Source organism: Onychomys torridus, chromosome 3, assembly GCF_903995425.1.
Source record: "Onychomys torridus chromosome 3, mOncTor1.1, whole genome shotgun sequence".
In the NCBI taxonomy this organism is placed as follows: domain Eukaryota; kingdom Metazoa; phylum Chordata; class Mammalia; order Rodentia; family Cricetidae; genus Onychomys; species Onychomys torridus.
In genome coordinates this window covers 8,022,309-8,038,342 of record NC_050445.1, presented here as the reverse complement: position 1 = coordinate 8,038,342, position 16,034 = coordinate 8,022,309, and the positions used below count along the sequence as shown (strand labels likewise).

Below are 16,034 nucleotides of genomic sequence, written 5' to 3'. Positions count from 1 at the left end.
TGCCATTTCACAGCCATGAAAGAAAAGTATTGGTCCAGGGTAAGAGAAGAAGGCTTGAGAATACCAGCTACATGTCTTAAACAATGCACACACAAATCTCCCTGGGAATGTGTTAAACAATGACCATGACTCTCAGAACTATCCAGAAGCAGGTCAACATTAGCACAGTGGAATTTAATAATGACAGTGGCATGAGAAATTAGTCTCTAGAGTCAGGGCCCATAGCCAAATTAATAATTTCAGTAGCTAGTGGCACATGCCTAGAATCCTGCACTCAAGGAGGCAGAGGCAGGAGGACCAAGAGTTTCAGGACAGCCTGGGCTACATAGATTGACCCTATCTTAAGAAATAAACAAGATGCAGACATAAAAATAACAGTAACCATTTCAGTGTGCTCAAGGCAAGGGAGTGACTGTAGCCTTCTATCCTGTCTGGAACACTGAATCTTGTCCTTTAGGAAGGGAAGCAGGAAGGCAGATGATGCAACATCTGTGTTACTAAGGGTTGGAGAAGGCACGTGGAAAATGACTAATAAAGATGTGGCTGCGAAGGGTCTGGAGATACGCTCAGTGGTTAAGAGCACTTTCTGCTCTTTCAGAGGACCAGAGTTCAGTGCCCAGCACCTGCTTAGGGTATCTCACAACTGCTTGTAACTCTATTCCAGGGGTTCTGACGCCCTTTTCTGGCCTCCAAGGGCACCTGCATGCCTGTGGCCCACATACATACATTCAGGCACACACATACACACGAAGTAAATAAACCCATATTTAGAAAGATGTGGCTGTTGGTTTGCCAGGTGGGAGGTGAAAGCAGTGGTCTGTCTGATGTAGAAGAAACGAGAAGCAGTGTGTGGATATTACAGTGAGATAAATTTCACTTCTAAACGGTGGAAAACTAGTTTAGCGAGTAAGTCAGAATGTTGTTCCCGTCGTGGGAGGGAGCAGTGGAGATAATCGGAGCTCTTGTCGAAGGAATGCTTGCTTTGGGTGAGAATTCATCCCGGTTCCACAGTTCTGTGAGTGGTGGGTTTGTACTTTCTGTTCAGGCAATAGCTGCAAATGAGTGGTTCGGGCACTGACTTGGGCACCACTGCCAAGCATTGGGTCCTGCTCCACAGCTTCCCACATGGGCCTTGCTGATCGGTGGCAGAAAGGGCGTTCTGTTTGGATATGCCATGTGGAGCAGGCATTGGGCTCAGTAGACTCTTGAACCCCGTCTTCCCCGGAGGGAGAGGCTACAGTGAACCATGTTCTGCCACGAGCTGCCCTTTGGGTGCTAGAGTGAAGAGTTTGGCCCCAAGCTTCAGTGTTCCTTCCCCAGGGACCATGAGACACTGTGTTCCCACCAGACAGTTCACACAGGTTCAGGGCCACTTATTAATATCTGAGGTTACTGAAGGTCTAACCAGCTTCCAGAAACTTCTCATCCTGAATTTCTGTTCTGAGGCATTTTAAGTCACATCACCAAATTGGCCCTTCTGATCACGTGATGTGTCAGAAGTGGAGGTGGTGTGAGGTATTCCCCGAAAAGGCCCTGTGTCAGAATAGTTTCTTTTACCATAGCATAGAAATGGGTACCCCCGTTATGGTTTCTGGTACCAATTCAGGGTATCATTTTTCTGCTTTACTGAGATATTGCAAATTAACTAGAACTGTATGCCTCCTGGTCTTTTTGAGAGTTATTTCCAGCTGTGCAAGGACAACCTGTTTCTCAAGCCAAACCTGGCCAAGTGTCTGAGGGCAGACCCCAGCCCTGATAGCTGAACAAGTAGCTGAGTTATATGCCACAGTTTCCCATCTTTCATTAACTTGGTATGTATGTGTGTGTGCGCGTGCGTGAGTGTGTGTGCGTGGATATGTGCATGTGTACATGTAGAGGCCAGAGGTTGAGGTCAAGTGCCTTCCCAATCACTCCCCAGCTTATTTTTTGAAACAAGACCTCTCACCGAATCTGTAGCTAGCCAGTTCAGTTAGACTGACTGCCTGACCCACTGTCTCCATCTACCCAGTGCTAGGATTACAGGCCTGCACCACCTCTCCCAGCCTCTGTGTGGGTGCTGGGGATCTGAACTCAGGTCTTCCTTCTTACATAGCAAGTCCATTTTAGACTGAGCCATCTGCCCCACCTTATCCTGCTTTAGGGGACAGCTGGTGGCAATGAAGTGTGTGACTTTCCCCTTCTCTGTTTATCTTCTTCCAGAGGAAGCACATTGCTTTAATGGTTTACAAACAGTACATCCTCAATTGTGTGTGGTTTGTTGAAATGATAACTACTGAATTTCTTTACAGTCCTTATTGCTGTGGGTTGAAAGAGGCATAGAGGTCTTGGGCTGCAGAAGCCAGGAGAGGAAGGGATGGGACTCAGCTCTGTCTGTTCTGCCCAAACCTCTAGATGCCTTAGCCTCATTTTCTCATTTTCTTCTTATGGCATCCTGAGAGGTGGATAGTGCTATTTCCTGTTTGGCGTGGGAAAAACTCTCCAACAGAAACAAAGATATCTTTTTAAAGGTACATTCTGAGAGCGCCAGTTCAAACGAGGATGGCTCCTCTCAAGGTATGTTGTAATCTGCATGCCTCCCTCCATTCTTTCTCAAGCGGTTTTAAAAGGTGTTTCTAAGGATCATCTTGTAAATGCATTGGTCTTTATTCTTACCCATTGAAAACTATTTTTTCAGAAGACTTAGTTATTTTATGTGTAATAGCATTTTGCCTGCATGTATGGCATCACATGTGTTTCTAGTGCCCCTATATTGAAGTCAGAAGAGGCTGTGTGAGCCTCTGGAACTGGAGTTACCATGGTTATGAGACACCCTATGGGAATCAAACCCAGGACTTCTGCAGGAGCAATGCATGCTCTTTCTTAACTGATGGGCCATCTCTCCAGGCCTCTTCCCCAGGTTGGACTCTATCCTCTTTTCCCTAGTACAAGCCCCAAATGGCACATGTTTGCATAAATATGCCCACTGGACTTGTAGCTACAGTTTGTTTTTAACAGCTCCTGACACCTTTTTAAAGAAGCTGAACAGTAGTGAGAAAGGCCCCAGCCCAGCTCTGAGACCTGGTAAAGTTCTTTGTGTTGGCTGGGTGCATCTGGCTTTCACTCCGAATATGGAGACTCCATATGGGTGAGGTGCGAGCACCTGAAGGTCTTTCGTGGGTCTGTCCTCCTCTCGGCATCCTAGAGATCTCTGAGACATCAACACAGGCTCCTGCCCCACATGCCCCTGGGAATTTATCATCATGGCGTTCCTAGGTCAACACAGTCAAGACAACAACTTGAAGTAGAAGATGTCCTCAGTTGAGCCAACCCTTTCCTACAGTGGGCCCATCCCAGCCCTGCGGAGTTCCTCAGAGTAGGTGCAGGAATCCTTCTCTTCGACAGTCCTAGCTTAGCCTTGCAGGGTCCCTGAGAGTGACCGCCAGTGCTGCCTGGGATCTTAGACTTGGGGCGCTGCTCCTTTGTTCTGTTCTCCGAGAGTTAAACCCATCTTCTTCCCAGAATGGGCTTCACTTGTCTTCAGAGGGCAGCAAGGTCCTGGGGAACATCCTCTCAGGCTGCTTTAGTAACAGGAGGAAACAGGGCAAGAGAGAGAGGGCTGTGGTGCTGGCAGAGGCCTTCACCCCGAGTGCCAACTCAGTGAGTGTTGGTTTTAGCCCACTAAGAGCCTTGGCCTACTTAATATTCCCTCCAAAGCGAGCCTGCCAAAGTCGGGAGATAAGGGTGACCCTTTCATCAGGTGCCCGAGTCGGGGTGGGGACTTCTCATTTGGAAAGGTTTCATGTTTCCCATGACTCATTGTGTTGCTCCGGTTATTCTCCCTCCCTCATACTTTACACATACCTCTCTTTCCATTTTCTCTTTTATCAGAACCTTCCGCATAGGAAAACAAAACCTGGCACACACATACAGAAATCCTTTGTTAGTATTCCTAGTCCACTGCGGACATGTTGCCATGGTGATGACTGTACGTGTACACACACACACACACACACACACACACACACACACACACATGCTCAGTTATCAAGGATACCATTGGGTTCTTTTTCCCCCTTTCTTAGACAACTGGCCACACTGCTAACTAAACAAACTGTTAGTATGTCTTTACGGCTTCTCTTGGCACTTTCTAGCTAGTTTAAGTTGCTCCTAATTCAGCTGTACTGAGTCATGCCCTGTGAGTAGAGCTGACTTTATGGAGGGCCAGTGTTCACTTTCAGGCTTATTCATGGTTGGAACCACTCGCATGCTGCCAGAGATAGAGGGCATGCTAGTGTAACATGGTGCGTTAGTTCCTTTCCCATTGCCGTGATTAAACCTAATGACAAAGGCAACTTAGAAATGGAGAGCTTTTTTGGGCTTATGGTTCCAGAGGGATGAGTCCATGGTGGTGGAGGGGGTGTGGCCAAAGGGACAGGAAGCTAAGGGCTGGAATCTTGAACCACAAGCACAAAGCAGAGAGAGTGAACAGCAAGGAGCGAGAGGCCTTAAGCTCTCAAAGCCCACCCCCAGTGACATACTCCCCTCAGTCAGGCCACACTTCCTAAGACCTCCAAAGCCAGTGCCACCAACTAGAGACCAAGTGTTCAATACATGAACCTGGGGTGGGGGTGGGCTGTCTCATTCAGACCACCACACATGGGACCTGACTTCTATGGCTATAAGTCTCTTAATTTATTTTCCAAGATTTAGATATCACACTGTGTTGTTTTGATTTTAGCTTATGACTTTAATGTAATCATGTTTAGAGAGCAAAGTGCTAGAAAGACATTACAAGGTTTGAGTATTTAATAATCAATCCCATTTGATATCCTGACTAGTTGGTTCCTGGACAGTAATATAGTAGCCTTTTTAAAAAATTGGACTATGTGAACACTCCAACTGGATAGATAAAATATATTTCACTGTCAACATGTGTGGGAAAATTCTATAATTTAGTTGAACTCAGTGTGTTTAGAAAGGTCCTGGCCTTCTGCAGCCCAAACCAAGCACATCCATTGCCCTTAACCCAAGGCTTCGGATGAAGATGGTGCTTCCAGGGACTTCTCTCTGAAGTATGAGGGGTCTCTCCCTCACTGTAAGACTCCCCATAGCTGCCTGTAACTGGTGGCAGCTGGCAGCCTCAATAGCTACTTGGAAGTGGGGGTGCCAGTCTGGGCCATGGTCAGTACATTTCCTGACCCTTGGTACTTTGCCATGCATGAGTCCAATGCATCAGAGATGGTGTAATAGCTCTTACGGCCACTAGGGCACACCTATTTCCAGCTCTGTGTTTAAAGGCTATCTGTGGGATATGGCTAGTGACCTAACTTACCAGAGGCTCTGTGGTCTTCTCTGTAAAATAGAGATAATACCCTTCCGTCAGACTGTTGAGACGGTACTTGTGGGAATCCTTGTTATAGCATTTGGCAGTGAGTAGCATGCACCCTATCCTATCAATCACTGTTTTAATTGCTAGTATGCTCCTAGATGTGGGAAATTCTGTAGTCTCGCTCCCCTCCAGTTTTTGTTATTTGAATTACAGGTGTCTTTAGAAGGAATTTAAAAACATACTTTGGGACTAGCCTGGTCTAACAAGTGAAAATTCCAGGACAGTCAGGGCCACGCAGAAAACCCCTGTCTCAAAAAAACCAAAATAGATAAATAAGAAACAAAGAAACACGTATTTAAAACTGGGCCATGGTGGTGCACGCCTTTAATCCTAGCACTCAGGAGGCAGAGGCAGGAGGATCTCTGAGTTTGAGCTCAGCGTGGTCTACAGAGTTATAGGACAGCCAAGGCTACAATGGAGAAACCATGTCTCAAAAAAAAAAAAAAAAACAAAATAAATAAATAAATGAAATCCCTTGGGATAAGAAACCCACTGCCTTTCTCAAAAAACCAAAAACAACAGCAACAAAAAAACCAAAACAAAAGACTATCATTCACATTACATTGACCCTATCTTTTCAACAATTTCAACTGTCCATTTCAGTGATGTTTAGAAGTTTTACAGTGTCATACAACCATTGCTAATTGTCTAATTCCAGAACATTTTCATGACCTCCAAAGGGACCCATAACCATTAAACAGTCACATCCATTCCCTCCCTGACCCCAGCCCCTGGCAGCCACAGAGTGGCCTGTTTGCTGACTCTGTAGACTCATATTCACAGGCTGTTATAACAGTGGTCTTTTCTGTTCAGCTTCTTTCTCTTAGCATGGTGTCTGCAAGGTTCCTCTGTGTGATGTGAATCCTGCGTTCTGTTCCACATCTGGATGATAATTTCTTACTGGTTTTCTTACATTTAGTCTATACATTCATCAGTTTAGGGTGCTTCCACCTTTGGCTGTTATTAATACTGCTGATATGCGCAATAGTTTGTAACTTTTCCTTTGAACACCAGTTTTCAATTCTTTTATGAGTAAAATTGTATATTGTATGATAATTCTGTGCTTACATTTTTTGAGAAACTGCCAGATTCCTCTGCCATGCTGTACATTTTATGTTCACATCAACAATGGGTTCTAATTCCTCCACATCTTCCCCAGTGCTGGTTACTTATTATTATTGTTGCTGTTATAGTCATCATAGCGATGTGAAATAGCGCCTCACTGTGGTTTGAGAATGCTTTGTGGTACTGGTTTTATATGTATCTGCCTTCATATTACCATATTAATGTTCTTCAACCTGTCACACTTCAAAGCTATATGAAAAACCATATATACACCCCCATGGGTGGAGGTGCAGAGTGTCTTTTGACCATTGGAGTCTATAATATGTGCTGTGGCTTTGCCACTGTGTAGCTGAACAGAGGTGATATCTAACCTATGTAATTCTCCAGCCTCTCTAAGTACTTTCCTCTTGGTTTTAGGGATTTCCTCCGAGACATCCAGAATGATTTTTAGACACACTGGATAAGAGCTGACACCTGCCTGTGTGGACTCCACCCTCTCAGCTCCACCATCTTCTCATGGCATTTTGACTACACTGAGCCCAAGTGACCAGCTCTTCATAATGAGTGGTGAGAAGAACCTGGACGTGTCCCAAAAATTGGTTTCACCCTCAAGAAGCACAAGCAGCTGTTCCTCCAAGCAAGGGAGCCGGCAGGTAACCCTTGACCTCCTGTCACTCTTACAGTGCAAATTGAATCACAAGGGTTTGCAGGTAAAGATGTGTGCTCACTTGGGAGAGTCCAGCTCCCAGTTTAAGAGCAAGGACTAGTTTTCATACCTGGTTACATGAAGAGAAGATTCCTGTTCCTCCGGGTACCGAGAACTGCATTTGGCTCTTGGTATTGTTTTAGTTAGCCTTTGCAACTGGCTTACCAACATAGGCTCTAACGGTCCCATTTTCCCTCTGGGGAAGCAGAATCATACAGACCAGGTTACCTGCCCCAGAGAGGACCAGATGCCACACTAAAACTCCACTTCTGTTGCTCCAGGGCCCGCCTTTTCTTTTTTTAGAGATTTATTTATTTTTCTTTTATGTGGACAGGTGTTTTTGCCTGCATATATGTCTGTGCACCACATGTGTGTAGTGTACTCAGAGGCTGGAAGATGGCATCGGTTCCCCTGGAACTGGAGTTGTTATAGCTGGTTGTCAGTGGCCATTGTGGGTGCGGGAACCTAACCCAGGTCCTCAGCATGACAGTCTTAACTGCTGAGCCATCTCTCAGGCCCTCCCACCTTTCCTTATACCCTAGTAACCAAAATAAGCAGCAATTACGTATTCAGTAATTAAATATCCACCCCACCCCCCACTTCCTTCTTGTCACCTCCAGATGGCCTGTAAGGAGCTAAGGCCTCTTCTGCTTTCCTTTTCTGATGGGTGAGAGAAGCTAGTAAATGGGACATAGTGACGGAAGAAAACAGTAACACGGCACAGTTAACTCCCAAGTAACTGGCCGTGGTCACTGCTCGCTTCTTGGTTTCCTTGCCAAGGAAAGGAAAATATGGCTTTGTTGGCAGAACAGCTCATGTCCAATCATGGCAATAAGGGCATATTAATCACTGCAGTCCATCCTGCTTCACCATATCAGGAGGTGGGTGGGTAGGGGATATGCAGGAAAGCTGGATTTTTCAACCCAGGAGGACTTTGAGCCGTTCCTGCGGGCATTGCCTTTGCCCTGTGGGAAGTTCTGGCCTAAGAATTTGCATTTGTCCGATTTGGAAGCAGTAATTAAGCAGTGGCCCTCTCTGGGAACGCTGTACAATGGTGACTCAGCTAACTGTTTCTTAGCTTGAACATTGGTCTCAGTCAGGGAGCTTGCCACCCACAAGTCCATGATTCTCAGCAAATTAAAGTTTGCTGTGACCTTGATGTGTAGGAAGCCCTTTAAGATCTCTTTTGAGAGTTAAGAAAGAGTGTGGTTTTTGTTTTGTTTTTTAAGTATTTATCTTTGGTGAATGCATGTGTGCATGTGTGTGCGTGGGTGCATATGTGTGCGTACGTGCGTGGGCTCGCGTGTTTGTGTCTGTGCTATGGCTCCACTGGTGCCGTGACCTCCACATGGAGGTTGGAGGACAATCTCAGGTGTAGATTCTCACCTTCTGCCTCATTTGAGACAGTCTCTTCATTGTTTTTCCAATGCTTACACCAGGCCAGTGGCCCATAAACCTCCAGGGACTCTCCTATCCCTGTTTCTCATCTTGTAAGAATGTTGACATTTCGGACTCTTGTGCTATATGCGTCTGTAGTGAAGAACTCAGGTCCTCGGGTGTGTTGTGTTGTGTTGAGTAGTGTGTCGACTAGGTGTCTGTCGTTGTTCTGTCAACCTGACACAAACTCAGGTCATCTGAGAACGTGGAACCTCCGCTGAGAAGAATGCTCCATTGGATTGACCTGTAGGCAAGTCTGTGGGGGCATTGTCTTGATTAATGATTGCTGTAGGTACTGCCCACTGTGGGCACCCCTAGGCAGTTACCCCCTCAGCTGTTTAAGAAAACAAACCAAGCAAGCCACAGGGAGCAAGCCAATAAGCAGCACTCCTCCATAGTTTCTGCTTCAGTCCCTGCCTCCAGGTTCCTGCCCTGCTTGAGTTCCTGCCTTGGTGGTGTAAGCCAAATAAAGTCTTTCCTCCCCAAATTGCTTTTGGTTGTAGTTTTTTAAAATTTATTTAAATTTATTTTATGTACATTAGCGTGAAGGTGTCAGATCCCCTGGAATTGGAGTTACAGGCAGTTGTGAGCTTCCATGTGGGTGCTGGGAATCTAACCTGAGTCCTCTGAAAGAGCAGCCAGTACTCTTAACTACTGAGCCATCTCTGTAGCCCCTGGTTGTGGTTTTTAATCACAGCAAGGAAAGCAAACTAAAACACGTGACAGGCACTTTTACCCACTGACCTAACTCCCCTGCCTCTGGGATTTTTTTTTTTTTTTTTTTAAGATGAAATTTGTTGCTGGCTAATGCTAATGCACCATGGTCCCTTGAGATCTGCTCTCATGGCAGTGATCGTGCCTGCACACTTGGCCGGCTTTAGCCAGCACTCAGGCCTGGAGAAGAGTGTGGTTTGTCCTCCCTCCCTGGCAACTTACTCCACGCAGCGTGTCTTATTCTGTCCTCCTTTGCGCCACAGGGAGGGTGGGTCCAGATGTGAGCAAGCATGACAGCCCCAGAGGAGCTGTGGCATGCCCATCCTCGCTACAGGAACTCTTTCTAGCACGTTCATTGAGATTAGTTGGTTTGGTTTTCATAATGCTCTTTTCCCTCCCAGTTTCCATAAAAGTCACAAGAGGATCCTACCCGCTGCTTCAGCTTTCTTTGACCATTCAGCACACGGCCATCTTTTATATTTAAGACTTTCCACTTGAACTTGCATGATCAGCACACACAGTTGCCATATGTGCTGGTCAGATTTTTGTCAACTTGATACAAACTAGAGTCACCTGAGAGGAGGGACCCTCAATTGCAGAGTTGCCTCTGTCAGAGTGACCTGTGGGTAGGTCTGTGGGCCCTGGACTTGATGGCTGGTTGATATAGGAGGGACCAGCCCTCTGTGGGGGGTGCCACCCCTGCACAGGTGCTCCTGGATGGTATAAGAAAAACCAGGCTGATCAAGCCATGGGGAGCAAGCCAGTGAACAGTGTTCCTCTAGGAGCCTCCCCTGGATTCCTGCCCTGACTTCCTTTGGGAATGGACTGATCAGGACACGTAAGTCCAATAAGCCTTTGCCTTCCCAAGTTCCTGTTGGTGTTGATCACAGGAAAGAAAGCAAACCAGAACACCTTATTGGCTTAAACATTTGTATTTCCTCTATGACAGAGAAAGTAGAGAATTTAATATATTTATTTTACATCTCTTCTGAATTTAGTTATAAAACCCGTTTAATTTGGAGGGACCATGTACTGTGTCTCCCCAGTGTCCCACTGTCAGACAAAGGAAAGTGTTCTGACCAGGATGGCACAGCTTTCCCACTCATGATGCCGTGATTATCCATCTTCATCTGTCTCACACACTGGCCGGGACACTGCTTGGGTCTCGGGAGCCTTGGAAGCTCTCCCTTGCCGGCCCTTTGGGGACTCAGCTGTTCCCATTGCATCTGTCAGTTGCTAAATAAAGCACACAGTGCATTTCCAGCCTCATCACAGGAAGTACAAGTTAGATGTTTAAAATGGCAAGATTTCCATAGCCACAGGCTGAACTGGAGGATGTCAGAATGCTAACTGGTGAAGACATGAGCGCTCACCTCCTTGCAATGAGGGTGCCACTTTGAAACCCCCTTCAGGTTCTATCCGGAGCGGGTCTGTCCCCTGTTGACATCATTGGCTGTTATCTGTGGTGCTACTTTTCCTTGAGTTCTCTGCACTGTGGATGGAGCCTCGTCTTGCGTGTCTCCTGTGAGATCTGAGTCACCTGCCTTGGTTTGGGATATGCTGTTGCTTCCTTCTGCTCCCTGGGACTCTGATCCAGGGCAAGTGTCAGGTTGCATTGGGACTCCTTGTCCATGGTGAGAATGGAATGTCCCAGATCCCCATAAGACCAGCAGGTAACCTGGCCCGGGTTCAGCGGCCTCCTTCCACCTCCCTGGATGAGCAGATGGCAAAACCTCCTTCCACTGTGCTGGAAGGACTTCCCTCTGAATCATCTTGATTTGCAGCCATGAGCCTGGCTCCGGTGGGGAAGGTTTAGCTCCCTTAGCTCACAGAAGTAAGCCAATAAACACCTTTGCACACAGTATGTTTTCCATTTTTACTTTGTTTCAGATCCATGGAGGTGTTCAAACTTTTAAAAACATAATCACCCCCATCCCCGTAGCTTTATTGAGATGTAACTAACAAAGGAAAAATTACATATATTTATAGTTTATACTGTGCTGTTTTGATATTTGCATATGGCGTGAATGATACACATAGGCCAGAGAACAAATGTACCAATCATCCTATTTCGTTATGTTTGGAGTGTGGAGAACAAGAGCATTTAGGATCTGTTCTCCTGGCCTGGGGAGATGCTCAGTGTAGAGTGTTCAAGCACGTGGGTTTAATTCCCAGAATCCACATAAAGTTGGGTGTGGTGACAGACACTTATGAAACCAGCTCTGGGGAAGTAGAGACAGACATGTCTCTGGAGTTCACTGGCCAGCCCCACCTAGTGAGTGAGCTCCAAGCTCGTGAGAGACCCTGTCTCAAAAATAAGGTGTTCAACTCCCGAAGTACAACATCTGAAATTGTCCTCTGGCTTTCCACATATGTGAACATTGTCCTCTGGCCTTCCACCTGCACACATGTGAATATTGTCCTCTGGCCTCACCTGCACAAATGTGAACATTGTCCTCTGGCCTCACCTGCACACATGTGAACATGCACACATAGAGACCTACTGTCCTGACAAGTGTCACATATAGTTTCCCCCTGGTATTCACAAAGGTATGGGTTCCAGGAGGCCCCTGATAACAGAATTTAAGACTCCACGAGCCCTTTTAATGCGATAGCTTTCATGTATCAAGTAGGCTGCCCTCCTCTGTTCTTCAAGTGGTCTAGATTCCTCATAGAAACACCATGTTAGCAGTTGCTGCACTCTCTTCAGGGAACAATGAAAGGGAAGTCTGTACATGTTTGGGCACAATCTCTTTTCAAATATTTTCAGTCTGCCGTTTGCTGACTCCATGGAGGGCAGAACCCAGAGGTGGACAGTGTGATTTCCTTACCTCTTCTTCCCTTGTTGCGCCTCTGGTCTTCAGGTTTTCTTTTCCCTGAATAACTGGAGCTTTGAACCTATAACCCCGTGTTCTCTGATCTACTAGTGTGTTGCACCATAATCCTACCTTCTGCTTTGGAGAGTTCAAGTCCTAGATGACACGTTAGGTAAGAAGACACCAAGTGTGCTCTTGGGGCCCAGTGTAGTGTCCTCTAGCTTCCTCCATGTTGTCACAGATGAAGAATCCATCCTTTTTAAAGACAGGATAATATTTCTTTCAAAAAAATACATTTTATGTCTTTATGAGAAAATGTGTCACGTGTGTGCAAATGTGTGTGTGTGCATACTAAATGGACTAAATGTGTATGCATGCTATATTTTTCTTTGGAGACTTCTTTTTTACTATGTGACTATGCACACCTCATACATACTACACATCACACACATACCTACCACACTCACATGTATCACACACACACACACACACACACACACGCACACACACGCACACATTTTTTAAAATAGAAAATAAAATGTGCTCTTTCTTGTTCATGAGACTTAGCCTTTCTGAATCCTTTTACGTTTTTATCCAACACAGCCAACTGGTGCTCAGAGTCTCTGGACTTGCTTTCTGTTCCTTCAGCTGAGTTTGCCTGTCTTTGATTCTTGAATTGACTTGGACTTGTTCTTTCTATAACAGATTTGAATGTGTAAATGTCAGGGAGCCATGGACTTGTGTAGATCCCCATCCATGTATCTCACTTCCATGTAGATCCCCATCCATGTGTATCTCACTTCCATGTACATTCCCTATCCATGTATCTCATTTCCATGTAGATCCCCATCCATGTATCTCACTTCCATGTAGATCCCCATCCATGTATCTCACTTCCATGTAGATTCCCCATCCATGTGTATCTCACTTCCATGTACATTCCTATCCATGTATCTCATTTCCATGTAGATTCCCATCCATCTATCTCTGTTTTGTGTAGACACCCACCTGTTCGTATATCAGTGTTAAATGAAGTTGTTTTCTTGAAGGAGAAAAGGAGAACTAAGTGAAATAGTACATGAAAGTGCCTGGCCTGGCTCATGAGGGACATTCAGTGCATGTGGAGTAAGTTAATGAATGATTACGCATGCAGTTGCTGGGTAGAAAGATTCCTACGCAGAATGCTCTGTGGATTCATGAAGTAGGCGAAGGGATATGTAAGTAGGAGAGAGAATTGCTATTTTTAAATTTATAAAATACAAGCAATTCCAATTTCCCTTTGTCTTTTTCCCACTGCCCCCTTCCATTCCTGCCTAGAAATTTTAAAGTCTGCATTTTAGAAGCCAGGCAGGGCTAGACAAAATGAATGGGTGTGGCTTGTCTTTATTAGAAGAGCTCTATAGCCAACTTTTGTTTTTCCTTCAACCACTTCTGTTGAGAAGCTGCTCCGGAGGAACATGCTTGAGCAGGAGATGTAAAGCTATGGAAGGGCATTGGAGCCAAACAAGTGTTACAGATAAGAAACCAGCGGATGCAAAGACCTTGGGTGGAAAGAGGGCACAGCCTCCATTCTTTAATGAGTTGTTAGCATTTGGCATGAAAATCAGAAATGAGAAAGTAAGCTCTGCTAAAACAGTTCACAAACGCTGTACCCGCCTCAGCCAGGGACTTGAAAGAGATCTATTTCTGGATGAGTCTCCCCACCGTGACTCAGCTTGCTCTTGTCACCCTGTTATCCCTGGGCTAATCTTTGGTGGCATTTGAGCTCCCTCAGGGTCACCTGATGAGAGTTAATCTCAAATATTTATGGACCAGCCTTAATAATAATCTTCCCAGGGGCTCAGAAGAGACGCTACCAATGACGTCTAGATACACCGAGCTCTTTGTGCACTTACTTTATTCCTCTGCAACAAAATTCTATCTATACAGCTTCAGCTCCATCCTCATATTCAGTTCCTCTCTGTGTCTATTTTTCCTGTCCTCATAGTGTTAGTAAGCTCCTATGCTTTTGACCTCATCTTCATCCTCCTGGCATACTAGGTCTGAAGGCAAAGGATGGTCTCCACTATTCTGTACCCTGCTAGTCCTTCAATGCTTTTTGGGGGGCTGGCCCTAGCTAAAGGGGAAATTTGCAAAAGACAGATACCCAATTCAAATGCTAAAAAGGGAGCAGGGAGCTCAGAGGCAGAAGGCCCTGCCTAAGTGACCTTATCCAAGTATTGGCCTGAGCAGAATGCTCATACATGTTCTATGGGAATTATGACCACAGGAAATTCATAATGAGGAGCATCTGAATATTAAAAGCTGAATAACACCAAATATTCTGTGAAAAATGGCTTCCCACTTAAAGGACCCTTGGCCGGTCAAGGTGTAGCTTATTATATATAGCTGGACTCCCTATATTATATTCTTGTGGCTCACCACAAGTTAATTTATGCAGGCTATTAGTTAATACTACACTTCAGAAATCACAACCAACCTGGACTCAGTGCCAGAATCTATGGGATAGGTAGTTTGGCTGGGGGAGAATATGCCAAGTCTTGCATGGTGAATTCAAGGACAGTGTTCAGGTGTTGAGAATTTCAGTTGAGTTTCCAACATGCTGAGACTCAAGCCAGGTGTGGTGGTGCACACCTATAATCACAGCACTTGGGAGCCTGAGGCAGGAGGATTGCAAGTTTGGGGCTAGGCTGAGCTGTAGGACTCTGTCAAGGAGGAGGAAGAGAAAAGAGAGGAAGAAGAGGAGGAAAATTTGCTCAGTCCTTTGATTTTATTTTCTTGAGAGGCACTGAATTTGATCCAGTTCCTTTTGAAAGTGTGGACTACATCAGCACTACAAGACATTGCGGAGGTGTGACCATGGGACCCTCCTGTCATGTCACATTGTCTGTCTTCTGGTGGCGTCTTGATTCCTTTCCTGTTGTTATAATGGTATATCTGAGACTGATGGTTTATTTCACTCTGGAGTAAGGGCAGTCCAGAGGCGAGCAGGATGCTGGTGTGTATCCTGATAATACTGTGCCGATTGAACTCATGGCAGAGAGTGTGAGAGACAAAGTGGGGGGGGGGGCAGCCTCTAACAGCATGCTTTGGGGGATTGACTAATCAAGAAGTCACTGCAGAAAGAAAGGCAGCAGTCCCCTTTCAATGGCTTCATGCAGATCTTTGAGAGCAATGGGGCCTTTCTGGGTTCTGATGTGTGTGACTCAAGGCCTTAGGTGCTGGGCAGTCAGTGGCCACCGTGGGGTCAGTTTGAGACAGTAGCTCCAAGCTCAGTATTTCATGCTGGTGAGGCTGTGAGCACATGAAAGGAAGCTTCATTAAAGACAAGAAAAACAAATGGAGACAGATTCCCGAGAGTGGGAGGAGTCCCAGCAGAAAACAAACCAGACATGCACTGAGCTAGCCTAGGGGATTTTTGTAAGACTTAAGCAGAAAACTGAGGTCATTTTTATTGAGACTGGATAATCCTCTGAGCCTATCATGGACCAAGCTATGGGGCCCCACAACACTCTGAGTATATTCTTCTGGTGTAACCAGGGAGATGACCGTGCACTGCTCACATGCTGCTTACCCGGTTATGGTGGTGGTCTCACATTAAAGCCCCCACCTCTCTGTCTTTGACTTCTTTGTTAGCTGCTGACCTTGGCTCATCTATTGGCCACTAGCCCTGGCCAGCATGGTTAGTCACCAGCTTTTCAGATGTTGCTCATCTCTGACCTTCACTGGCTGATAATTGATATTCTTCCTTTGTCCTCACAGTTAAGTGTCCAGCTTGTTTTACCTTGAGCCTTTTCCATGTTACTGCCTAGGGCGAGCTTACTTCTGCCTCAGCCTCACCACTTCTTAAAGGTCCTACCTCCCCATACCCCACACTGAAAAAGTTCAACGTGAGTTTCAGGGGATCAAACTATATATTAATAGCAAA

General features: G+C 45.8%; 1 protein-coding gene across 5 annotated transcripts in view; it reads left to right on the top strand.

Moving 5' to 3' along the window:
• The window catches only part of Osbpl3 (oxysterol binding protein like 3), a 180,638-nt gene that overhangs the window by 79,028 nt on the left and 85,576 nt on the right, over window positions 1–16,034 (top strand). For all 5 annotated transcript variants that reach the window (XM_036180240.1, XM_036180238.1, XM_036180236.1 and 2 more), the window contains one exon: window positions 6,851–7,086. In XM_036180240.1, the coding sequence (XP_036036133.1) occupies window positions 6,994–7,086 (93 nt within the window). In that variant the 5' untranslated portion in view covers window positions 6,851–6,993. The remainder of the gene's footprint in view (window positions 1–6,850; window positions 7,087–16,034) is intronic.